The 26242-nt window shown below is 35.7% G+C and overlaps 2 protein-coding genes and 3 non-coding genes across 5 annotated transcripts; 4 read left to right on the top strand and 1 right to left on the bottom strand.

Annotated features, from left to right (window-relative positions):
• Positions 1-354: 354 nt before the first annotated feature.
• Positions 355-1734, top strand: LOC110865166 (very-long-chain 3-oxoacyl-CoA reductase 1). The gene is made up of 3 exons (XM_022114389.2): positions 355-1083; positions 1166-1235; positions 1363-1734. Exons 1-3 carry the CDS (start codon positions 446-448, stop codon positions 1618-1620), a joined length of 966 nt encoding a protein of 321 aa, XP_021970081.1. The 5' UTR covers positions 355-445; the 3' UTR covers positions 1621-1734.
• A 473-nt stretch (positions 1735-2207) lies between these two features.
• LOC110865167 (photosystem II core complex proteins psbY, chloroplastic-like) lies at positions 2208-3001 on the bottom strand. The gene has a single exon (XM_022114390.2). The coding sequence runs from the start codon at positions 2889-2891 to the stop codon at positions 2307-2309; it is 585 nt and encodes a 194-aa protein (XP_021970082.1). The 5' UTR covers positions 2892-3001; the 3' UTR covers positions 2208-2306.
• A 21212-nt stretch (positions 3002-24213) lies between these two features.
• LOC118480075 lies at positions 24214-24294 on the top strand. Its single transcript, XR_004861713.1, has one exon. It is a non-coding gene; the product is annotated as a small nucleolar RNA Z199 (small nucleolar RNA).
• A 77-nt stretch (positions 24295-24371) lies between these two features.
• Positions 24372-24449, top strand: LOC118480032. Its single transcript, XR_004861673.1, has one exon. It is a non-coding gene; the product is annotated as a small nucleolar RNA SNORD18 (small nucleolar RNA).
• An 83-nt stretch (positions 24450-24532) lies between these two features.
• LOC118480082 lies at positions 24533-24634 on the top strand. The gene has a single exon (XR_004861720.1). It is a non-coding gene; the product is annotated as a small nucleolar RNA R64/Z200 family (small nucleolar RNA).
• The last annotated feature ends 1608 nt before the right edge of the window (positions 24635-26242 follow it).

The raw sequence follows: 26242 nt of genomic DNA, 5'->3' as shown, positions 1-26242 counted from the left end.
TTCTCATAGCGCCCCGGGGGGCGGTGTTGTGGGCGCCGTAGCGGCGCTATGCCCAGTCCTCGCGCCCCATTACATATGACCTTAAGGTGGTTTTTTTTTTATTTTTAAAATTGTGAATTATTTGCGAAAGACTTGTATTAACCGGGTCTGTGTTAGAGAGTCCCCTCGCACAATAGATCCTCAATTTAAACCCTCAATGAGAAAACCCTATTATTCAGACTTGAACTTGAGATCGAACTTGAGACCTGGAGGAAAAAATTTACCCGAACCTACCATAAATAAATCACTCCTAAACGGCTAAAAGTCAAAACCCCTATGCCAATAAATTGATTAAATTCTTAACCAACTCTGCCAACCGTCCCTTCATTAACTCAACTGTATTTACACCATCTCATCTACATAACCCGCATCTTAGATCCAACTCCAAATCACTCAAACAACACCAATGGATGCCACTTTCTTACAAACCCTAAAAACCCAACCTTCATGGGTCACTATTCTCTTCACATTAGGTTCTATATCTTTCTTAAAGATTTCAGTCACAATTCTCAGATGGGTGTATGTTAATTTCTTGAGACCACCAAAGAACATAAAGAAATATGGATCATGGGCTCTTGTTACAGGCTCAACAGATGGTATTGGTAAAGCTTTTGCCTTTGAGTTAGCCAAGAAAGGTGTCAACTTAATCTTGGTGGGTAGAAACCCTAAGAAGCTAGAAGATGTTTGTACTGAGATTCAATCAAAGTTCCAGAAAACCCAGATCAAGAATGTTGTTTTTGATCTTTCTGGTGATTTGACTGAGGGTATTAAGAGGATTAATGAAGCTATTGAAGGGTTAGATGTTGGGGTTTTGATTAATAATGCTGGGGTTTCTTATCCTTATGCTAGGTTTTTTCATGAAGTGGATGATGAATTGTTGAATAATTTGATTAAGGTTAATGTTGAAGGGACTACTAAAGTGACACAAGCTGTGTTACCTGGGATGTTGAAGAGGAAAAAAGGTGCTATTGTTAATATTGGGTCTGGTGCTGCTATTGTTATCCCTTCTGATCCTTTGTATGCTGTTTATGCTGCTACGAAAGCGTAAGTCTTTTTTTCCGATTTGATTAAATTCGTATTTGTTTATAAATGTTTATACGAGTTGTGTTTCGTTTGGTGTGTTTAGGTATATCGATCAGTTTTCGAGGTGTTTGTATGTTGAATACAAGAACAGTGGGATTGATGTACAATGCCAGGTAATTATGTTAGCCGAAAATATTTATGTTCAAGTTTGTTTCTTAATTGTCCTACACACAGAAAATATTTAAATATATCGATCAATTATAGAGGTGTTTCTGAGATTGATTACAAAAATGGTTGTAGGTTCCGTTATATGTAGCTACAAAGATGGCATCTATCAAGAGATCATCCTTCTTTGTACCGTCAGCAACCGGGTACGCAAAGGCGGGGCTACGGTGGTTGGGTCATGAGCCACGGTGCACACCTTACTGGCCTCACTCGATCATCTGGGGCCTGCTGTACTCACTGCCGGAGTTTGCAGTGGATTCATGGCGCCTGGGCTTTTGTCTCAAGATCAGGAAAAGAGGACAACTCAAAGATTCGAGGAAAAAAGATTCGTAGATGCTTGATTTATGTTTAATAATTATGATGAATTTGTTTGGAGTTCATATGTTGTATCTTTACCAAGAACTTGTAAGGGTTGTTTAGTTATTTATTGGCCTTCTTACACCTGAACATCATCATTTTCTTTAACAGTTTCAGATCATCCAAATGGTTGATGCTAAAGAGACACCCTGTCCACCAGCGTGCCTATTACATCGTACGAGTCGTATGATATCATATGGGACGTACGATACTATGATGTCATACACGCCGAATATAATAGAGCGAAAAAAAGGTCATATACTCATTCAGTCATTTATGTGTTGGTCAAGCACATCATACAAGCTATATGATTCGGCGAACATTCATGTGAGCCCTCATACGACTCATATGGCCATTTTTCTCCTGTCATACGACTCGTATAACATTATACAGCCATATGACATCACATGGCCCGTATGACGGTCAATGGTTGGATAGTGTGTAGCGTGTTTCTTTAGCCAAGCTCATCCAATATTTTTATTCTAAATAAATATACCAAACACAAAATGATTAAAAATGTAGAAACCAAATGCCAAACATTGAAGCCAACTGAGGATAAGAAATAGGGAAGAAGAAAAAGAAAGAAGATTTATATATTACAAGAAAAGTTGATGATCATTGATCAAGAAAAGCAATTACAACCCCATTTATGATGTATCTAATCAATTTCTCATTTTATTGATCTGGTTAAGAGCAGGCTGCAAGATGTTGTAAAGCACCCAAAGAATAGCAGGTGCAATAACAATCAACAAAAGCTGTCCTCTGTTGTCATTAGCAGCAGCAGCCTCAGCTATGGCTGCGAATTCGCTAGCCGTAGCCTCAGGCGTGGCAAAAAGCCCAGACGAAGCGGCTAAACCCCCGCCAATCCCAAGCCCAACAATCACCCCTTTAGTCCTCATCCTATTGATCTGGTTAACTGCTGGTTGAAATATGTTGTACAACACCCATGCAATGGCCGGAACAAGCGGCAATAAAAGCGCGATCCCGCGGTTGTCTCCTTCGGCGATTTCGGCGATTTGTTGCGCTGCGAAAGCGGGGTCGCAAGCACTCAATGTGGAGAAGACGGCTCCAGCGATGGCGGTTCCGGTGAGGGAGATGTTGGTTGGTTTTGATAAGGTGAGGGATTTTGGTAGGTTTTGGAGGGAGAGGAGAGAGATGGGTTTGTTGGGGAGTGGTTTTGAGGGTTTGTTGGTGGTCATGCAGTTGGGGTTAAGCATGGCCATGGTGGTGGATAGTGTGGCTGCCATTGGTGGTGGGTTGTGTTGAAGAATGAAGATTAAAACTTTGTGATCACACAGACAGTTGTGAAGAGATGTGTGTAATTGAGCATATAGGAAGTGAGAACCAATGGTGTTATCATGTTCAGGATTGTGGTCTTATCTTGAGAAAGATTTTGGGGAGATATGAGCCTCTTGTTTTGATTTTAGTCCCCACCTCACTTCTCTTATCACTTCATTTGCATACTTGCATGTATTTCCCTTTTTTTTCTATTGTTTTTTTTTTTTTTTTGTTATTTATGATGTAATAGTTTACATGGTTGTATATTCAAACTAACTTTTTTTATAACGGTTAACACACACCATCTGATCTATATGAGATTGAGTTCACAAGCTACATTCGTACATTCAAACCGTGTAACCAACGATAGGCTCCCAATCTAACCATTGTGTGACATCTTTGTCACTACAAGGACGCGCAACATGGCCTTGAAGATTTTCTATTACATCCTACATTATTATATATTGTGTTCAAGGATTTTAAAAGAATACGAATTTATTAACAAGAAACAAGAAAACTTCGGACCAAAGAGTCTAAAGTTAGGGTTATTATATAAATTACCAAACTTTGTACCTCGTGTCCAATTGATTGCACTTCACTTCAGGGACCTGAATTGTCATTTATGGACAACTGAAACCTGTTGGTCCGTTTTGGATAGCAAAAGAACCTGAACCTAACGGGTAAATTTGAAATCCGTAACATTTGGAACGAGATTTCAAGTATGATATTAGGTTTAAAATTTTTCCCTAGTTTGGACAGATAAGGTGTTACACGATACCGTCCGCCAATCTTTGGTACAACTTTCCAAACCATGCTCAAGTAGTTGGCCCAAACCGTGCACAAGTAGTTGGACCACGATCACATGCATAGTGTAATTGCAAGGCAACTACGGCCTTTATGGGCGATTTAATAAGACTTTAGTTAACATTCCAAGAAGCCATGTCACTTACAAATTGCAAGATCATTAAGACAACAAGGATATGGTATAAAATATAATCAGTCACGGATTTATTTTATAGAAACAGGATCAGGAGAGAACGTCTCAAAGTGTGAGAACGGTGAGAACGATTCTCAGCCACAAGTTCTTAGTGGTTTGTGGCTGAGATTGATGCGGTGACATTTTTGTAAATAATAGGGGTCTTGGAACTATCAGGAGTTTGATGACTTATTTGCAGCGGAAGTTGATAACATATTTGGATTATAAGTAGAATCCATATTATCATAAGCAAGAGAACCAAAATGGATATGCATGACAGGTTGAGAACAATGATCGAATGAAAGAAAGGGGTTGGACAATTCTTAGTGAAATTTAAGAAAGTCTTGATACCGGTTATAGTTCCCGGCAATTCTAATATATACATAACATTTGGCAGTTAAGATATGGCGGGTAACCGATTTGCAGTTATTTGAAACTGGATTCCCGCTTATCTTCCGGTCATTGATAATCATATCATTAACTAACTTAATAAGCTAACCTACTTATGTGTCTGAAAATACGAATTAATTACATAAAACATAACTTAGTTTAATATTTCTAACATAACCCCCTTAAACTAGATTATGTTTGCGAGACCGATCCAGCACGCTCTGATTTGCTTCTTCCACAGCCCATCTTGCATAGTCAAAGTTGAAGCGTTTTCTCCTCTTCCCTTTGCTCCAGTCTTCATCATCGATGCGAGTGAACAACGCAGCTTGTTCCATTCCTGCAGATCCTTGTGCAGACCCTTGTTGAGCATCTTCTGCATTTATTGATACTTTCTGATGACTTTCGGTAAGCCTGCCTTCTTCAACAACGACCTCTTTATCCTGCATTTTTCTTTGAAATTGATTGAAATTATAGTAATACTCCAGGATATCAAGATACATGGCATATGTAGTTCTCATGTAATCTCCGTCTTCGTAGTTAAATCCCAGATCCTTCGCTATTGCAGGCCACATGTTTTCTGTTGTTACAGTCTTGTATCCCCCATCCGCGGCTACCAACAAGTATAAACTTAGTAGATTAACCTTTCTCTTATGCAATGCAACTGGTGGAATCGGTCGATTCGTGATGTTCATATAGTTAAATAAGAACCATTTAACTAATTCTTCAAACTTTGAATCAAGCATATGCTTATACTTGATCACAAATTCACGATCATCTAATAAATTGATGAATGCAATGCAGTCATCAAATTCATTAAATTCCATATTCTTGACAATCATCATATTCCAATCTGGTTCATGTGAAGACAGATCCAGATCTTCGAAATATGAATTTAGATACCTTTCTTTAAATTCATTGTCATGCACGTTTTCTTCGATAATGTTCTGTTTCTCGTGTAACCCAATTTCTTCCTCTCTTGTTAACCCACTTGTTTCGTTCATAGAATTATCAACCGGAGTAGAGAACATAGGATAGATCTTGCAAGTATCGCCGTTCTTGTTAACGGTGAAACCTTGCATGGTTAATTGATCTATACTCAAAACATTCCTATCTAATTCCGGAGAATAGAAAACGCTTTGAATTCTCATGATTTCATTTCCGGTTTTGATTTCAACCGAACCAACCCCACGTGTAAATAAGAAATTATTTTCCCCGGATTGAGTATCAACCCCGATTATGTGTTTAATTCGTTTAAACACGTTTAAATTTCCAGCCATATGGTGTTTAAATACAGAACTAACGTACCAAATATCGCTCCATAGCCCTCCTTCGGTACCCACTACAATCATCTCTTGATGATTACTAAAATCTTCTCTTTGATTCTGTATGCCCACATTCACCGCTTGCCGGATTAACTGTATCGCCTCGTCTGTTTCTTTCTTATTACACTTGTAGATTTGATGCCCTGGTTGGTGACAATAGAAGCATGTCTTCTCTCGTTGAAATCTCTTATTCTTGTTCTTCATTTCATCAGTGCAGTGTTGACAAGGCAACACGGTGGACATTGATTCAAGTTCAGTCATCGGCATCTTCCCTTTCGTTGCTCTGATACCACTTTGTTGGAAGTTTGATGACTTATTTGCAGCGGAAGTTGATAACATATTTGGATTATAAGTAGAATCCATATTATCATAAGCAAGAGAACCAAAATGGATATGCATGACAGGTTGAGAACAATGATCGAATGAAAGAAAGGGGTTGGACAATTCTTAGTGAAATTTAAGAAAGTCTTGATACCGGTTATAGTTCCCGGCAATTCTAATATATACATAACATTTGGCGGTTAAGATATGGCGGGTAACCGATTTGCAGTTATTTGAAACTGGATTCCCGCTTATCTTCCGGTCATTGATAATCATATCATTAACTAACTTAATAAGCTAACCTACTTATGTGTCTGAAAATACGAATTAATTACATAAAACATAACTTAGTTTAATATTTCTAACAATCAGGAGGGGTAAAATTGAAAGATCCAAACAAAGGTGCACATGCTAATCACATACCATTTTCCCCCATCATATTTAAACGACAATAACTTTTTTATACGTGATTATATTTCGAAAAAAATTACACCATAAAACTCAACGTTTTTTTTATCTTTCCAATGAGTATACTATTGATATACTTTTCGAAAAAAAATTAACTGGGTTTTATGGCGTTTTTCTGAACTGGGTGTTTTATGGCGTTTTAGACTAGGTATTTTCATGACGTTTTTCTAAACTAGGTGTTTTTATGGCGTTTTAACTAGGTATTTTGTTTACACTTATTCACACTATAAGTTACACTTTGGACCCTGAAAATATAGCTTTTTTTTGTTATAGCGTTTAAAGTAGGAGCTGGTTTGAAACTAATTAAATACTTGTGTTCACACTTGTTCACACTATAAGTTACACTTTGGACCCTGAAAATATAGCTTTTTTTGTTATAGCGTTTTAACTAGGAGCTGGCTTGAAACTAATTAATTACTTGTGTTCACACTATAAGTTACACTTTGGACCCTGAAAATATAGTTTTTTTTTTTTGTCATGGCGTTTTAACTAGGAGCTGGCTAAAAAAACTAATTAAATACTTGTGTTCACACTTTTATAAGTTACACTTTGGACCCTGAAAATATAGTTTTTTTTTGTTATGGCGTTTTAACTAGAAGCTGGCTCAAAAAAAACTAATTAAATACTTGTGTTCACACTTGTTTACACTTGTTCACACTATAAGTCACACTTTGGACCCTGAAAATATAACTTTTTTTTGTTATGGCATTTTAACTAGGAGCTGGCTCAAAAAAATGGTTTTTTTGAGCTGTTGTAATTTATAGCTCAAAAAAATAGTTTTTTTTATTGCGTTCAAAAAAATGGTTTTTTTTAGCTGTTGTAAATTATAGCTTAAAAAAATAGCTTTTGAGTGTTTTATAGCGTTCAAAAAAATAGTTTTTTTGAGTTGTTGTAAATTATAGCTTAAAAAATAGCTTTTGAGTGTTTGGCGTTTTTCTGAATTGTGTGTTTTTATGGCGTTTTATTTTGAACACCCAGTTCATATAAGTGGGTTTTTTTTTACAATATTACCCCTTAGTGTAATTTAACATCAATGCCACATGTCACCACCAAAATCGTTCTCACCGTTCTCACACTTTTCACCGTTCTCTTTAAATACTGACCCTTATTTTATAAACTAAAAACCATTTTCAGAACCATGTAAAACTTTATAAAAATGCTACAATAAATGATTTTACAATATTTATTTGTTAAAGTGTCAAATGAAATCTTTCTTAACAGGATTGTTTTCAAAATTTAAATGACACAAAATAGGAATACTCAGGAAATGAGACGAAACAATACCCTTCTAGCTTTTGCATCTCTCTCTTGGTTAAGTTAAATTCCACTTGATTTGTTTTGATTCTCATATTGATAAAGTTCTAATCACGCAAGGAATATCATTTTTGACCATTCACAAAAAAAAAAAAAAAAAAAAAAAACATTATTACTATATTATTACTATATATTCCTATCTATACTATATAATAAAAGAAACCACTTTTGGGACACTTGTCATCATATTAGAGCATCTCTTATAGATAATTACTAGGTTAGAACCCCGTGTATTACACGGGTTGAATATATATAATTTTATATATTAAATAATTGAAACCCCCGTATATTTTACAAGTTGAATAAAACTAATTTTATACACCAAATAATAATTATAAAAGGTTTTATTTTTAAAACCCCCATGTAAATTTGTATAGTAAATAATAAAAGAAGTTATATCTTAAAAAAAAATCCCTGTGCATTACACGTGTTGAATAAATCTAATTTTATATGCCAGATAAGATAATAAAAAAGTTATATCTTTTAAAAAAAAACTAACGGATATGTTGTATATACTCGATACACAATAGATAGAGTGATTGCGATGATAGTTTATGATTTTTTTTTATATTTATATGTCATTACACTTTCTCCAAACTAAATTAATAATAATGAGGATACAGAATGTTTATGTTAACTTGGGATTATGGCATTAATTTTTTTATAGTTTATGTCTAATAGTCACGTGTATGATGATAAAATTACACAATGATCTATATTTGAATATTATATTTATATTTATATTATTTTAACAAAATATTAGATAATAATAATAATAATAATAATAGTGATTGTTAAACAAATTAATTAATTGAATGAATTTAACTGAAACATTTGTGATGTTAGGTGGATATTTTTTATAAGAATAAATTGCCAAAATCGTCCCTAAGGTTTGGGCATGTTTGTCATTTTCATTCAAAACAACTTTTTTGTACAATATAGTCCCTGAGGTTTGGACATTTTTGCCATTTGCATCCAAACATCTAATTTGCTTTATTTTTTCTATCAAACATTTGGATGAAAATGGTAAAAAATCTCAAATCTCAGGGACGATTTTGGCAAAAAATTTAGACGTTAGATGAAAATGGCAAAATATCCCAAAAGTGAAGGACTACATGGAACAAAAAAAGTTGTTTTGAATGAAAATGGCAAACAAACCCAAACATCAGGGACGATTTTGGCAATTGACTCTTTTTATAATTATTTGAAAGTTAATAACAACTTTGGAATTCGTAGGAATTCTTATTAGATTTGATTAAATATTATTAATAATAAGAATTTGTATTAGATTAGATTAAATATTATTTTTATTATAATTAGTATTATTAATAATTTTTATCAATTGAATGAGAGAATGACAAGTGTCCTCCAAATGGTTTCTTTTATTATATAGTATAGATTATTTTAATTTAATCTTTTCTAATTAATTATAGACAATCCTTCTACTAAATATTATTTAGTTTAATATCTTATAGATAATTATAATTTAGTTTAATCTTCTTTTAATTTATAATATTATTTAGAGTAAATTACGATTTTGGCCCATGTGGTTATATCACTTTTACTCTTTTAGCTTAAAAAAGAATTTTTTAACATCCGAGCCCCCAACGTATTCTTTTCTAACCCTTTTGGCCCCTAACACTAACCTCATCCATTAAATGTTATTTTTAACATCTGAGCCCCCAACGTCTTCTTGATTAACCATTTTGGCCCTAACACTAACCCAATCCATTAAATGTTAGGGGCCAAGAGAGTTAGAAAAAAAGACGTTAGGGGCCAGAAAGGTTAGAAAAAAAAAGACGGGGGTTTAGATGTTAAAAAATTATTGTTTGGGCTAGACGTTGGGGGTCAAACAGGTTTTACGAAACTTAATATAAAATTAACTGGTATACAAGAAGTTTTTAAGATATAACCTTTTATTATTTGATGTATAAAATTAGATTTATTCAATTCGTACAATACACGGGGTTTTTTCAGGATATATATTTTTTATTATTTAGTACAGAAAATTACATTTGTTCAAACCGTGTAATACGCATATTTTTAAAGATGTATTTTATTTTTATTATTTGGTATATAAAATTATATTTATTCAACCTGTATAATAAATGAGGTCTTTAAAGATGTATTATTCTTATTATTTGGTAAACAATATTACATTTATTCAACTTGTGCAATACACGTGTTTTAAAGATATAACTTTTTTATTTGGTATATAAAATTACATTTATTCAACCCGTACAATATTGTTCTTATAGATATAACTTTTTATTATTTAATATATAAAATTATATTTATTCAACCCGTGCAATAAAGAAGGTTTTTAAAGATATACTGTTTTATTAATTAGTATATAAAATTTATTTATTCAACCCGTGTAATACACGGGGTTATAACCTAGTATATTAATAACGAATTGAAATTAATAGTGATTTTAATATTATAATAATAGATAGTTTTTTTAATACATTTATTATTTTAATGTTATAACAATAGTTATTTTCTTTACTTTTAACTTTAATCCTTTTTTTAATATCACGGGTTGGGATAAGCTTGGTGTCAACCGGTATCGAACCAGTACTAGTATCGAAAATACCGGTACGGTCCTGTTCGGTATCAGTAAATGAAGGTAAAAGTCGGCATTAATATAGAAAACGCCATAAGTTGGTGCCGAATTGATATTGGAAATCTTTTGGTTCGGGAAATTCAGTGCTGCTACCCGGTACCATTTGCTCATCCCTGATCACGGTTACCGTACGAACAACGGTATCGTACAACTTTTTTTTGTTGATTATCTTCAACTTTTAATTTTTCTTTTTTTAGTTTCAAGGGTAGGGATGAGCTCGGTGCCAACCGATACAGAATCGGTACTGATATCGAAAATATCGGTTACGGTACCGCTATATGAAGGTAAAAAACGATAGTGAACGGTACCAGGAAATCCAAAAGTCGGTACCGAATTGGTACTTAAGATCTTTCGGTTCCGAAAATTTGGTACCGCTACCCAAAACAATTTGTTCATCTCTGACCACAGGTTTCATACGAATAACATCGTTACCATACAACTTTTTTGGTTGATTTTCTTTCGGTTATCTTTTAGTGTTTTTTTCTACATTTTCTTTTTATTCTTGTCAGCAGTCCCGTTCGCAACACACTCGTAGTGATTTCAAAACACATATAAACACAAACTAAATAACAAAAGAAAGCCGCCGCAACGCGGCGAACTTCTTTAAACCTAGTTAGAGTGAAAAGTGTAACACACCATAGTCAGTGCATCACGTTACGGCATGTGTATTTTTCTCATTATTTTTAGTGTTGTGTATTTAAGCCGCCACTCCCTAATATTTTGACCAATCTACGCACAACAGAAGTGCAATCCGTCCTGTGTCATGCGAGGCAGAAGCGGAATAGAAAACAAGAAAGAAATACTCCTTAAAAGAAAAATAATATATTATTGCATGGCTAAAACAAATACATTTTGTAGGGAATTTTTAGCAATTTGTCTTTCATGTGATAACTAAGAAATTAAATGCGACAATCAATCAAGAAAATTAATTTCACAACTAATTAATCGCATGAGTTGGTGACAACTAGTGCTTTCCTTGTTATTAAAAGTCTAGAAAAATCTTCAAATTCTAATTCTCTAATTCGAAATGAGTGAAATTTGTATTTTTTTCCTTTACTTTACTTTTTCCCACGTTCCCATTGTTCCATATACAGGTCTACCATTTGAGCAGTCGGTCCCACATCATTCTCCCTCACTTGAAAAGAACTAGTCGTCGAGTTCTTGGAGTAGAAAGTTTTAGTTGATGTGTTGTTCAGCTTCACCTTTTCATAAATCATGTCATCGTCGTGTCTTTTCACCTTTTTCATCCATCATAATTTTTTTTGAAGTCTTGATACCCACCGTTGTGAGCGCATGATTTAAGCCATTAACTTCAATGTCATCAAATTCTCTAGTTACCACGAGAAAAAAATGTGTCTCGGCCTTGTAGGTATAGTCAATGGAACACTTGAATTGAAATATTTCGTCCTTTAGCGAAATGGCCTCTTTGATCTCAGTTTTCATCTTTGAACTACCAATAGGAAAGCCTTCATCATGAATGACAATTCTCCGATTGACAAGAGATTGGTCATTCCTACTGCTATCAACGCCATCATAACTTGTGTGATGATGAGTGATAGCGTAGTTATGACCCTCTTGATTTCTGCAGCCATTATGACCACATGCAATCGAGGCACACAGTTCTTTAAGTTTTGTGGTGGTTATGTCAAACCTTACAGTGAGATCTTCCACTGTGCCCCACCGTTCATCAAGATTCAATCTCCCACCTCCATCCATTGGAACACGATTGTTGATGTCACAGCCCCCGATCCCTAGTTCCCGGGAACGGGCGGCCGTGAGCCAGTTTCGGTGGTATCATGTTTATTTATCCAATTTGGCAGCGGAAATTTTCATCAGGACCGTAGTTAGGAAATATTTTATCAGAGTAAACCACCACGTTTTATAACATTAAATACATGGGTAAAACCCAAGTTTTCAGTACACACATTTCATAGGAATAAATCCTATTTTATTAAATAAAAACATCTATTTTATTCTTAGGTAACTTTATTGCCACTTTTCCAAGCCTTCAGTGCTGTCCAGCTGGCTTCTATTTGGCTTTCACATTTTGTTACCTGAAACGCGTTTTAAAAACATTTTGTCAGTGGGAAATACTGGTGAGTGAATCCCAGTTTAATGAAGTTTTAATAAAACCATTTTCACAGTGTACAGTATTGAGGGCGCATCCGCAATTACATTTGTTTACAGGTAATACCAATTAACATCCATGGTACTATCATCTGACTTATGGTCATGTTACTCATCTCCCCAGGTGGTAACAAATTTTGTATACAAAACCCCAAATATACCATCATAATTGTACTCTTACAAATACTCAATAACTGTCTTTCTCATGAAGAAATATTTAAGGTTTTGTAAAAACAGTTAACAAAAAGATTTACAAAAAGTGGATCAACTCACATTGCTGTCTTAGGTTGTTCTTTAGGGTTTCCTGGTGAATATCTATAATTTACACAAATGCACGTGTGTTAGTATAATAACCCATTTTAACATTAGTAATACCCTCCCCGAGACGGCATTCCAACGACTACGTCGGGCAGAACCACGACAGCCGTTACGGAACCCTAGATCAATCGGGCAGAGTATCTAATACGTCTCCAGGGGTTATAATACTTACATCGTAGCAGAACCTCGCTAATTAGGGGGTATAATGCCCGGGTATAATAACGCCACTACAGAAATTGAGATTGAATGAAAGGAAATGAACGAGCAGACTGAAGGCCCGTTGCCCTCTATTTATAGGGCTGTAATCGCGTCTTCACGCGGCCCGCGTTAAGAATGGGCCAAGCTTACGCGGCCCGCGTCCACGCTGGGTCAACGCGTAGCTTGGCTGGGTCATCACTAGCTTGTCTGTGTAACATCCGTCAAAAACGGATATTCTAAAATCCGACCCGTTTTAAAAATACGGATCCTAAACTTTAAACCTCGGAAATTTTCGCGAAATAAATAATCGTTGATAGGATATCGTTAATTTAATCCGTTTATAAAAAAAATGGTTATTTATTTCTTCTTATTTTATTAATCTAAAAGTTTTATTCTTTTTATAAAAATAATAATCCAGTTAGCCTCGTCAGATTTCAAGATTGGAATTAAGGTTATGTAAGTAACTTGGTTAGTTAAATTAATTAAAAGATTTAAATTAATATTTATAGTTTAAATATATAAGTTTACAAAGTATAATAATAATAATATTTCTTAATCTAAATTAACAAAGTTAGTAAAATAAATGTTAATATATTAAAGGAACTCAGTTAGCTCAGTTAGTGAAACTGCAGGAGTTAAAATGAAACTGGTTAAACTTAAAGAGAAATTAAAACAAAAAAAGGGGCTTCCGCCCGGATTCGAACTCGGATCTTTCGCTTCACAAACACGCGCACTAACCAGATGGGTTACAATCATCGCTGATCATTATCCGGAACATTTAATTCTTATTCGCGAACTCGGAATTTCCTTTTTAAATCTTGCCGCCCAAACGAGTGACAGCAACATTACAGTTGACTTTCCTTTCTCCTCTTGCAGAATTCTCGGTGATTGACAACGGTTTCCGCGTTTCCAAAGTTATAGCTCAATCATTCCATGTTTCCATTTTGATTAGCAATCAAGAACATGGTCGCGATTTCGACTCGATACGCTCTCACGAACACTATATAAACCGAACCATTCATCATCATTCGACACCCTTTCACTCACTCGCAAACACCCTCTCTCGTTAATATAGTCTGCCACTGAAGTTCGCCGGAGAAACCGACGTGTCGGAGGCTCTCGAAACCCGACGCTCAAACCATCCGCTATTTCCCACCCCGTCTCGACACCCTCACAACCTCTCGACACAACCTCAACCTCTTACACCACTCGATCACCATTCTAAACACACATCTCTCACCTTTCCTCTGCCTCACGCAACACCTTTCGCTTAACCGAAGTCGTACGAAGGATCACGGCCGGAGCTTATGTCAGGACTCATCGGTCATCTTATTCGTTTCGTATAGTTCCTCTCTAATGAAAGAGACGATTCATCGGAGTACCCGAAGCCACCGGAACAACGTCACGAACTCATCACGTCGAAGGCCGTTTCGGTATATGTTTCTTATTCCTTTTGTTTCTCGTTTGATCATCAGTTGATACATATATAACTCTAACTTTACACAAAGTTCAAACAACTAATTTATGAGTTACGTATTGTCTTTTTTTTTTTAAATTTAAAGATGACCTTCCTTTGGGTAAAAAGCTGTGTTGGTTAAGCGTCGCGGCGCGGGTACGAAACCCGGCTGCCCTTATTTTTCGCTGCAACTATTTTCTTTTGAATCCCTTATATCTTCACTGCATGTCAATCCGTAGAACCCGGTTGACGTGGTCTTTTTTTATATTTAGTTATTTTCATTTCTTTTATATTATCACATAAAGATTTAGATTTGCTTAAACCAAAATCAAGTAATAGTTATTTTAATTCTTTTTATTTTTATCATAAGTTATTAATAAAATAAATTTTATATTTTCTTTTTATAATAACTTATAATGAATTATATATTCTAAATAACTAAAGGGTGGAAACAATAATATTGGAATTCTATTTAACGTAGAGTTATTAATTAGATCGTTATGTATTATTCCAAACGTCTAGGGTAATCGCTCTTGTTCATTCTCTTGCAACAATTGGATCCAATCCACTCTCGTATTCTTTACCAAGAAACGCAACGCAAACTAAGGTGAGTATACATGACCCATTTTCGTTTTAAACACATTTGGGTGCAACATGTATTACATATTCAAATTTCACAACACTTGAGTCTTGTTTTTATCACACTCTATCCACATTTAAACATGAAACGATTTGATGCTTGTAACCCCTCATTCAATGCAACTTCAACACTCTTTGAGTGCAACTTCATTATATGCAACTTTATTTGAATGCAACTTCAACACTCTTTGAGTGCAACTTCATTATATGCAACTTTATTTGAATGCAACTTCAACACTCTTTGAGTGCAACTTCATTATATGCAACTTTATTTAAATACAACTTCAACACTCTTTGAGTGCAACTTCATTATATGCAACTTTATTTGAATGCAACTTCAACACTCTTTGAGTGCAACTTCATTTGGATACAACTTTATTTGAATGCAACTTCAACACTCTTTGAGTGCAACTTCATTACATGCAACTTGAACGATATTTGAAAGCAACTTGAACAATGTTGAAAAGTGGTAGCTAGTGTCATCGTCTTCATGTTGGATATTGAGCAACTTCAAAACTTGTTTTATTCTACTATGTTATGTATCAAACTTGTATACTCGCCAACATTTTTGTTGATGTTATTTTAATACATGTTGCAGGTTGATAGATGAAGAATTCAAGAATCAAGTTAGGGTGGATTAGAAACACACCTAGAAATAAACTATGTTGGAATCTTGTTTTGTTTATTTGAACAATGTATGACATTTTAGAATTTATGAAATTGAATTTAAATTATACTGTCACAATTAGTGTTATGTTGTTTTGAGCAATTTGTTCGTCTCATCCCGATGTTTCCGCCATCGGTTGGGGTGTGACAGTCCGGGTGTTGGGCCACGTGGCGGCCCAAGGTCGTGCCAGATTTTAAGACGCTCGCGGCCTGCATGAACTTAGACAAACTCATACGCGGCCCGCATGAACTAAGGATTTCAGCAGAGTCCGGTTACACCCTAATGCGGCCCGTGTTAAGTTGAGGTGAGGTCATACGCGGCCCGCCTCAACTTAAGATTTAGGGTTTTTAATTTATTTTATATGTTATATTGTATTTTGGGCTCGGTTTTCACATACGGGGTTCATATAAAAACATATGGAGACATTTTAAATATATTAGGGTGTCAAAATCATTATGAGGGTGTCGGTTTCACATACGTGGTTCATTATGAGCTCGTCCTCGAGATCTACTGGAACAAGTGTGGATATTTCTTTTGCATTTCTGATTCGAGCTCCCATGTGTACTCAGGTCCTCTTTTGGAGTCCCACCTTACTTTGACCAAAACTAGTCTCTTGTGCTTGAGATTCTTAATTTTCCTATCTTCAATTTGTAGAGGTTTCTCTATAAATTTGAGTTGTTCATTAACCTCTATATCCTTGAGAGGTACTACGAGTAATTCGTCAGCTAGACACTTTTTGAGATTAGATACATGAAATACATCATGTATTCCTGCCATTTCCTCTGGCAGTTGTAGCTGATAGGCTACATTTCCTATTTTTCTAATAATCTTAAAAGGTCCAATATACCTGGGACTAAGCTTTCCTCTTTTGATGAATGTTACCACTCCTTTCCAAGGAGAGACTTTTAATAATACTCTATCTCCTACTTGAAATTCCAATGGTTTACGTCTGTTGTCAGCGTAGCTCTTTTGTCGATCACATGCTGCTTTCAGTCGTTCTTTGACTTGAATGATTTTATCAGTTGTTTCTTGTACTACCTCGGGTCCAGATAGTTGTTTTTCCCCAATTTCTGCCCAACAGACCGGGGTTCTGCACTTTCGTCCATAAAGTGCTTCGAATGGTGCAGCGTTGATACTTGTGTGATAACTGTTATTATAAGAAAATTCTATTAAAGGTAAGTGTTCGTCCCAATTACCTCCGTAATCAATTACACAGGCTCTAAGCATGTCTTCCATCGTCTGGATTGTCCTTTCGCTTTGTCCTTCTGTTTGAGGATGATAAGCTGTGCTTAAGTTCAACTTGGTTCCCATTGCTTTTTGGAAACTTGACCAAAAATGAGAGGTAAAACGACTATCCCTATCAGAAACAATTGATAAAGGAATGCCATGTAAAGAAACGATTTCATTACATACAATTTGGCTAATTGTTCCATACTAAAGGTTTCCTTCATTGGTAAGAAATGAGCTGATTTGGTTAGCCTATCTACAATCACCCAGATTGTATCATTACCTTTTCTTGTTTTGGGTAATTTGGTAACAAAATCCATTGTTATCAATTCCCATTTCCAGACTGGCATTTCTAATTGCTGTAATAAACCTGAGGGTTTCTGATGTTCAGCTTTAACTTGTGAGCAAGTTAAACATTTAGAAACATAAGCTGCTATATCCTTTTTCATTCTTATCCACCAGAAATTTTTCCTTAAATCCTGGTACATTTTATCACTTCCTGGATGCATTGTATATTTAGACTTATGAGCTTCTTCTAATATACGGTGACGTAAACTTCCTAATTTAGGTATCCACATTCTCTTTTTATGGAACCTCCAAATTCCATCTATTCCTTGTTCTAATTCCTTAATCATTCCTTTTAATTTTTCAGTATCCTCCTTGATTACTGATTCTTGTGCTTTTCTAATCTGTTCATTTAAATCTACTTGTAGATTTAATTTAAGAGAACGCACCCTTTTTGGCTTTTCATGATACTTTCGACTTAAAGCATCAGCCACCACATTGGCTTTTCCTGCATGATACTGGATATCACAATCATAATCACTAAGTAACTCCATCCAGCGTCTTTGTCTCATATTCAACTCTTTTTGCCCGAAGACATACCTTAAACTCTTATGATTTGTAAAAACGGTAAACTTACTACCATAGAGATAATGTCTCCAAATCTTAAGGGCAAAAATTATAGCTCCTAATTCCAAATCATGGGTTGAATAATTTTCTTCATGACTCTTAAGTTGTCTAGAGGCATAAGCTATAACCTTTTGACGTTGCATTAACACACATCCATATCCTAACTTAGAAGCGTCACAATAGACTACAAAGTCTTCAGTTCCTTCTGGTAACGCTAGTATGGGTGTATGGGTTAATCTTTGCTTAAGGATTCTAAAAGTTTCTTCTTGTTTTGGTCCCCATTCAAACTTAACAGATTTACAGGTTAACTTAGTTAAAGGAATGGCTATTCTAGAAAAATCTCGAATAAATCTTCTATAATAACCAACAAATCCTAAGAAACTTCTAACCTCGGTTGGAGACTCAGGGGTTTTCCATTTGTTAATTGCCTCGATCTTTGTTGGATCTACATGAATTCCTTCATGGTTAACTAAATGTCCGAGAAATTGTACCTGTTCTAACCAAAACTCACATTTTGAAAACTTAGCATAAAGCTTTTCCTTTCTCAATAAACTTAAAAGTAAGTGCAAGTGCTTTGCATGCTCTTCTTTACTTTTAGAGTAAATTAGAATATCATCTATGAAGACAATTATGAATTTATCCAAATATGTTTACATATTCGGTTCATCATGTCCATAAATGCAGCTGGGGCATTGGTTAAACCAAATGGCATGACAGTAAATTCATAATGACCATACCTTGTTCTGAATGCGGTTTTAGGAATATCCTCTTCCTGTACCTTTAATTGATGATATCCTGATCTTAAATCGATTTTAGAGAAAAATCGTGCTCCTTGAAGTTGATCAAACAGATCATCGATCCTCGGTAATGGATACCGATTCTTAATCGTGACTTTGTTCAATTCACGGTAGTCAATGCACATACGCATTGATCCGTCTTTCTTTTTAACAAATAAAATCGGCGCTCCCCATGGCGATGAGCTTGGCTGTATGAATCCTTTCTCCAATAATTCGTCTAGTTGTTTTTCAGTTCTTGCATTTCAATGGGTGCCAAACGGTAAGGTGCTTTGGCAATCGGTGTTGTCCCTGGTAACAGGTGAATTCTGAATTCAACTTCCCTGTCTGGCGGTAGTCCTGGCAATTCTTCTGGAAAAACATCTGAAAACTGAGACACTACCGGAATGTCTTTTAATTCTTTTCCTTTAGTGTTAGTGATTATAGAAATCAAATACACTATATATATTTTCCTTATATAACTCGCAGTTTTCATCACAGAGATGAATTTAGTGGATCTAGATGGTTTATCTCCTTTAATTGTGATCTTTTCACCTCTTGGTGATTTTACTTGAATTGACTTTTGATCACATAAGATATTGGCTTTATTGGCTATTAACCAATCCATTCCTAACACGACATCAAATCCTACTAGATTCATTGGGTAAAGGTTTGCAATAAATTTTTGATTAAAAATTTCTATTCTTGCTCCTTGCAAGATTTCAGAAATCTTAACGGTTTCTCCATTTGCTGTCTCTACTAGACATTCTTGTGGTAGTTTAGTTAATGATTGATTTAGGAGTTTGCGAAATGAAGTATTAATAAAACTTTGGTTTGCACCAAAGTCAAATAATACTTTATCAAAAATATCATTAACTAAAAACGTACCAGCTATGACGTCTGGAATCATCCTAGCTTCGTCTGCAGTTAGAACGAATGCTCTAGCATTTTTAGTGTTCTTGTTGTGTGCAGCTGGAGCTAACTTTGGACAGTTTGTCTTAATATGACCTTTTTCTCCACAGTTGTAGCAGAATCCATTACTGGATTTCTTCTTGCAATTCTCTTCCTTGTGTCCTGGGGCCTTGCAGAAATTACAATAAATAGAGCATCTTCCAGAATGCTTCCTTCTGCAGGCTTTGCAGTATGGTGCCGAGGTAGAACCTACATTCCTACGGTTGAAATTCCCCGAAAGGAATTCTTGAGTAAGCTTTTGAGATAGGTTTCTTCTCTGGTCTTCTTCTTTAGTTCGCACTAGTTCATCAGTCAAGGTATTGGCTAGTTCTACAGCTTCCTCTATGGTTTGGGGTCTAGCTGCCTTGACTACATGTCTAATCTCTCCAATTAATCCCCAGATGTAACGGGAGATTAATACCGGTTCAGGTGATGCAAGGGTTGGTACTATCCTAGCATATTCAAAGAATGTGGTAGTGTAACCCTTACTGTCTACCCCGACCATTCTAAGATTTAGAAACTTATTTGCTATCTGTTCCTTTTCATTGGGAGGGCAGAATTTCCTTTCTACCATATTTTGAACTCCTCCCATTCCATCCTATAAATTCTATCACTTCCTCTTGACTGGAGGATAGTGCTCCACCATTCTAAGGCTGCGTTTTTAAACAGATTTGAAGCAAACATTATCTTATCTTTTTCGGCACATTTGCTTATTTTTAAAACAGCCTCAGTTTTCTCTATCCAGCGTAGGTCTGCAATGGGTCCTTCATTGCCCGAGAATTCTATTGGTTTACAAGACCAGAATTCATTGTAAGAACAACCATATGGCATAGTTCTTCTTCTTTTGGGAATGGGCTCTTGAAGTATGGGTCCATTGTTCACGCTGTGTTCCGGTTCACTTGGTCGCTTACTGCTATGCTTACTTTTATTATTCGCTTCTTGAACCGTTTGAATAATAAATGGCATTGCATCTATAATTCCTTGTGCCACTATGTGTTGAACGGCACTATTATCCATTTGGTTTCCATTGTTATGGTTGTCCGGATTCTCGTTAACCACGTTAATGTTACTCTGGTTATCGTTATTCAGATTATCTTGATTTCCCTCGTCGGTCATCTGAATTTCATTTACCAAATATTAATATCATAAATAATATTTGAATATAGCCAATCACATGACACGCACTTTTAACCAAAAGCGTCGAGCATTGCGACTTTTACTCTATTCGTATATTATGCATCATTACACACTAGTACTGAATTTAAAATTACAATACCGACTAAAATGTAAAGCTACAATACTAGTAGTATGCATCCGTAGGGTATTTTTTTTTCTAACACATACACACATATATTATTTTATTATTATTATTATTACTACCGTTCCTGCCATCACATTCACTGATATGGATTCATCCAAAAATCCATATTATGCTCGTCGTATTTCCATACGAGGCGTTCTCCCACCTGTCGCATTCTCTCACTGCTTTCTAAAATTTCCTCACCGAAAGTCCTAAGTTCTTGGACATTTTCTGCACTCATTGGGGGTGCAGGTTCTAGGACTGGGTTTGGAATCTGGGGTACGGGTTCCTGATATGGAGGCATAGGGGCCTGGTACGGGTATGGATTCTCTAAAATTTCCCTAACATATGCATCACTAATATTGTAGGGATCTTGAGGATCTAACCCTGGATAGGCTCCTAAGTTGGGCATTGGCACATTTTCCTGTATTGGGTTTTGTTGCACGTAGTCCCTAACATCGTCCCACCAGGGGTCGTAGTTGTTTGGGTTTAGAGGATTTGGTGCAGGTACCCTAGGTATCTCCTCCGGGTTGTAATCAGGCATTTCTATTTGATTTTCTACTTCCATGGGTTGATCAGGATTTTGTGGTTGTGGTTGGGGTGCTAGCATTTGTTCCAGGTTTGGGTCAGCAGCAGTGGTTGCTAAAATATGGATATTAGCTATACCCCTATTGAGCATATCCTGATTATAAGCATCAGTCTCTCTTTTTGCTGCGGCTAACACTCGCTGTTCCTGCAACTTTTTCATTCGTTTCCTACGCTCGTGCGCTCCCCTACTAAACCATCCCCTCTTTTTCTGAGGAAATGGCTCTTCAGATTGAGCCTTAAACACAAAGATTCCTTCTTCCGTATCAGCAGAATACCCTGAGAGGGCAGGCTGAGAAGAGGAGGTGCCTTCGCTCCTAGGCGAACCAGACAATTGACGATACGCGTCAGAGGGTCCTTGGTCGCTCATATTGTAAACTAACAGATAGTCAGATAACACATAGCAAGAAAATACAATTATGCACATAATTCCGTAATTTATTTCCTAACACTTTGAATTTTTGAGGTCAGCAGAACACTTCTGTGGCTGAATCAGTGGCATAGCTCTGATACCACCTTCTGTCACAGCCCCCGATCCCTAGTTACCGGGAACGGGCGGTCGTGAGCCAGTTTCAGTGGTATCATGTTTATTTATCCAATTTGGCAGCGGAAATTTTCATCAGGACCGTAGTTAGGAAATATTTAATCAGAGTAAACCACCACGTTTTATAACATTAAACACATGGGTAAAACCCAAGTTTTCAGTACACACATTTCATAGGAATAAATCCTATTTTATTAAATAAAAACATCTATTTTATTCTTAGGTAACTTTATTGCCACTTTTCCAAGCCTTCAGTGCTGTCCAGCTGGCTTCTATTTGGCTTTCACATTTTGTTACCTGAAACGCGTTTTAAAAACATTTTGTCAGTGGGAAATATTGGTGAGTGAATCCCAGATTAATGAAGTTTTAATAAAACCATTTTCACAGTGTACAGTATTAAGGGCGCATCCGCAATTACATTTGTTTACAGGTAATACCAATTAACATCCATGGTACTGTCATCTGACTTATGGTCATGTTACTCCTCTCCCCAGGTGGTAACAAATTTTGTATACAAAACCCCAAATATACCATCATAATTGTACCCTTACAAATACTCAATAACTGTCTTTCACATGAAGAAATATTTAAGGTTTTGTAAAAACAGTTAACAAAAAGATTTACAAAAAGTGGATCAACTCACATTGCTGTCTTAGGTTATTCTTTAGGGTTTCCTGGTGAATATCTATAATTTACACAAATGCACGTGTGTTAGTATAATAACCCATTTTAACATTAGTAATACCCTCCCCGAGACGGCATTCCAACGACTACGTCGGGCAGAACCACGACAGCCGTTACGGAACCCTAGATCAATCGGGCAGAGTATCTAATACGTCTCCAGGGGTTATAATACTTACATCGTAGCAGAACCTCGCTAATTAGGGGGTATAATGCCCGGGTATAATAACGCCACTACAGAAATTGAGATTGAAATAAAGGAAATGAACGAGCAGACTGAAGGCCCGTTGCCCTCTATTTATAGGGCTGTAATCGCGTCTTCACGCGGCCCGCGTTAAGAATGGGCCAAGCTTACGCGGCCCGCGTCAACGCTGGGTCAATGCGTAGCTTGGCTAGGTCATCACTAGCTTGTCCGGGTGTTGGGCCACGTGGCGGCCCAGGGCCGTGCCAGATTTTAGGACGCTCGCGGCCCGCATGAACTTAGACGAACTCATACGCGGCCCGCATGAACTAAGGATTTCAGCGGAGTCCGGTTACACCCTAATACGGCCCGCGTTAAGTTGAGGTGAGGTCATACGCGGCCCGCCTCAACTTAAGATTTAGGGTTTTTAATTTATTTTATATGTTATATTGTATTTTGGGCTCGGTTTTCACATACGGGGTGCATATAAAAACATATTGAGACATTTTAAATATATTAGGGTGTCAAAATCATTATGAGGGTGTCGGTTTATATTTGGGTTGTTATAGTTGAACACCTTTAATAATTGCCATCATTCCATCAAGATGCTAACGAGCTCAGATAATAACTGACACATGACGAAACTGCAATCTGTCGCATGTCACGCGAGGTGGAAGCGAAGTAGAAAACAGTAGTGAAATATTCTTGAAGTGAAAATAATATATTATTGAATGACTAAAATGATTATATAGAACTTTCATTTATTTACCTTTTTTTGCATCCCCACTGTTCCCATGTACAAGTCTACCATTTGAGTAGTCAGTCCCTCATTAACAACCTCACACATTTGAAAACTATTGATATTCTTAAATTTTTGAGTGATTATATCAATCCAATCTTACATCAAGTGCAAAAGTGTTTGTCAAGCTTATTGCATCATCACATTGTTAACTAGAAAGGTTTTTAACAAAATTCTTTAAAACAAAAGTTATCAGTTTTAAAAATAACTTATTCACCCTTTTAGGTTTCTACAATCAAATATGAATTGATGTTACGGTGTTACCAATAATAGCAAAAGCCCATATCAGAACTATAAAGGCAGGCCCATGTATTTAAGCCGAAGCCCAATTTTACTTTCTAGTAAGTAGGGCATCTTTTACTATCGAAGTTTTCCACAACCCCTCTATAAATTCCACCACCGACTTTCTTTCAACAGATAACATCAAACATTAGGGTTTATATCGAATTGAGGTACAAGTTTACTCTGTGTTATTGTAGTTTACGTTTGCAACAATTGGTTGTCTTCTGTTCTGTTCATCAAGTGATGAGAAATATAACTGCAACAAAATGATCGACTATTTGTTCGTGATTATTGGTATTTAAGTCTCTGATGATGATGATCATGATGAACAACATATAATCAAATGTTATTTTACTGAGTGTTAATTTACACTCATTGTTTTTGTTATTTTGGAGAAATGATGAGTAATTAATTGGTCCGTGTTTCTGAATTAACCGTGACCGACAACTTTTTAACCAACTTCTGATCTCCATATTCTTTTTTTCTTTACTACTGGAGTAGTCAAGTTTTCTTTTGATTTGTGTAATTTTTGTTTTTTTTTTGTTTTTATATGTGCTTGCGTTAAGGAATTATGAATCTAATCACATGTCAGACTTCAGAGATTCTTTTAAACAAAGAAATCAATGAGATTAAAGTTCATAAATCTGAGCTGCTGATGTACTATGGTTTACTATTTGTCATACTTGGTTTGGTTGTTATATTGTTATAGATAATTTAGGGTTGTAAACAAACCAAACGTTTATTGAATGGTTTACTATGCGTTTTGATTAAGGTTTTATATGCTTTATGTTTAGACATTTCATTTCGGCCCATGTCAATTCAATTTGTACGACATCAAATATGTTGTATAGCTAAACTAGAAGTGTGATGATTAAAATAATGAAATCGCCCCCAACCATTTATAATTTGTACAGGTGGGGGCGATTTCATTATTTTAATCCGATAGGTATAGGCTTGAGGTGCACAAACTAGTTTTAACGAGTTTCATTAATCAAACCATTGGACATTTTCTTACTTTTGCTCTAACTGGATGTTGGTTATTTTCTTACTTTTGCTCTAACCGGATATTGCTGTAGTCAGTTTTTACTTTTAACTTTAGCTCTAGTGCTGTAATCGGTTTTTACTTTTAACTTGTTTGGTTAATAACCGGTTCTCTTAGGTTAACTAACTGGTTATTTTCAAAATTTTCTGTCTTTAACCTGATTAACCGGTACAATATTTCTAAAAAAATCATGAAGCGTTAAAATGTTATCCTTTTCAGACTCAGAAAAGATTATGAAAATGAGTTGTGGTTGAGACAATTCACTGCGTTTCCAACTCAAAACAACTAAACCAGTCGTTAAACAGTCAATATTTTGATTATGTCAAAAAAGTATAAGAGATTCAATTAACACAAGAAGCTTCAGGAACCAATGATTAACATTATTGAAAGAACCTTGACGATTACAACAAACAAGAAGAACAAAACATACAGTTTTCAATCAACTCTCAACCATGAGATTATCTCAGCACTAACACAGAGTCTCAGACTCTAGATAACTGATTCAAGACAAATCAGTAAGAATCTATGAAACCCCAAGTGTTTACTGAGAGAAGAAATAAGAGAGAAGTAAACGAAAAATATCTGACTGATGTAATGAAATACAATAAAATAACCTTTCAACCCACCAGCAGATCAACTACACAATGATCAACACAAGACCAACTATGATCAACACAAGACAAACTAGAACAATATGAACTATCAAACCCTAAGTGAGAGAAGAAAAAGGAACCATGATAAAATCTCTTCAATAATGCGACTCTCTCTTATGACTTGAATAAAGGAAGTTCATTATATAGAAAACCCGGAGAAGGAGACTTGGCCCGATCTGTCCGCAACTCATTCCTGCAGCAGCATACTTGTAGCCCATTAGGCCCACATACTCAACAAGCCCTTTACTCATTAGATCTGTAAGCCCACGAACTCAGCACCAGGTCCATTAGCTTCTAGCTTATCTCCCAACCCATTAGTCATACAAACATATAAACCAAATTAATTATTCATCTCAAAATCAATGATAAACCCCTAGAAATTATTAATATGATTTATATGTTCGCATTAAATTGAAGATAGAGATGGACATTTCAACAGATTGCTAGATCGACCGCCAAGCTAGGAGTCCTAGTTTGCTTTGTTTATTGTGTTTTTCCTATAAATAGAACATTCCTCTTTCTGACTTCCATTCAAACTCACCCTTTTACTCTAAATATTTTCAAACAT

This window comes from Helianthus annuus, chromosome 6 (assembly GCF_002127325.2).
Source record: "Helianthus annuus cultivar XRQ/B chromosome 6, HanXRQr2.0-SUNRISE, whole genome shotgun sequence".
Taxonomy (NCBI): Eukaryota; Viridiplantae; Streptophyta; class Magnoliopsida; order Asterales; family Asteraceae; genus Helianthus; species Helianthus annuus.
The sequence above is the reverse complement of the archived record's forward strand: the minus strand, read 5'-3'. Positions and strand labels throughout refer to the sequence as shown.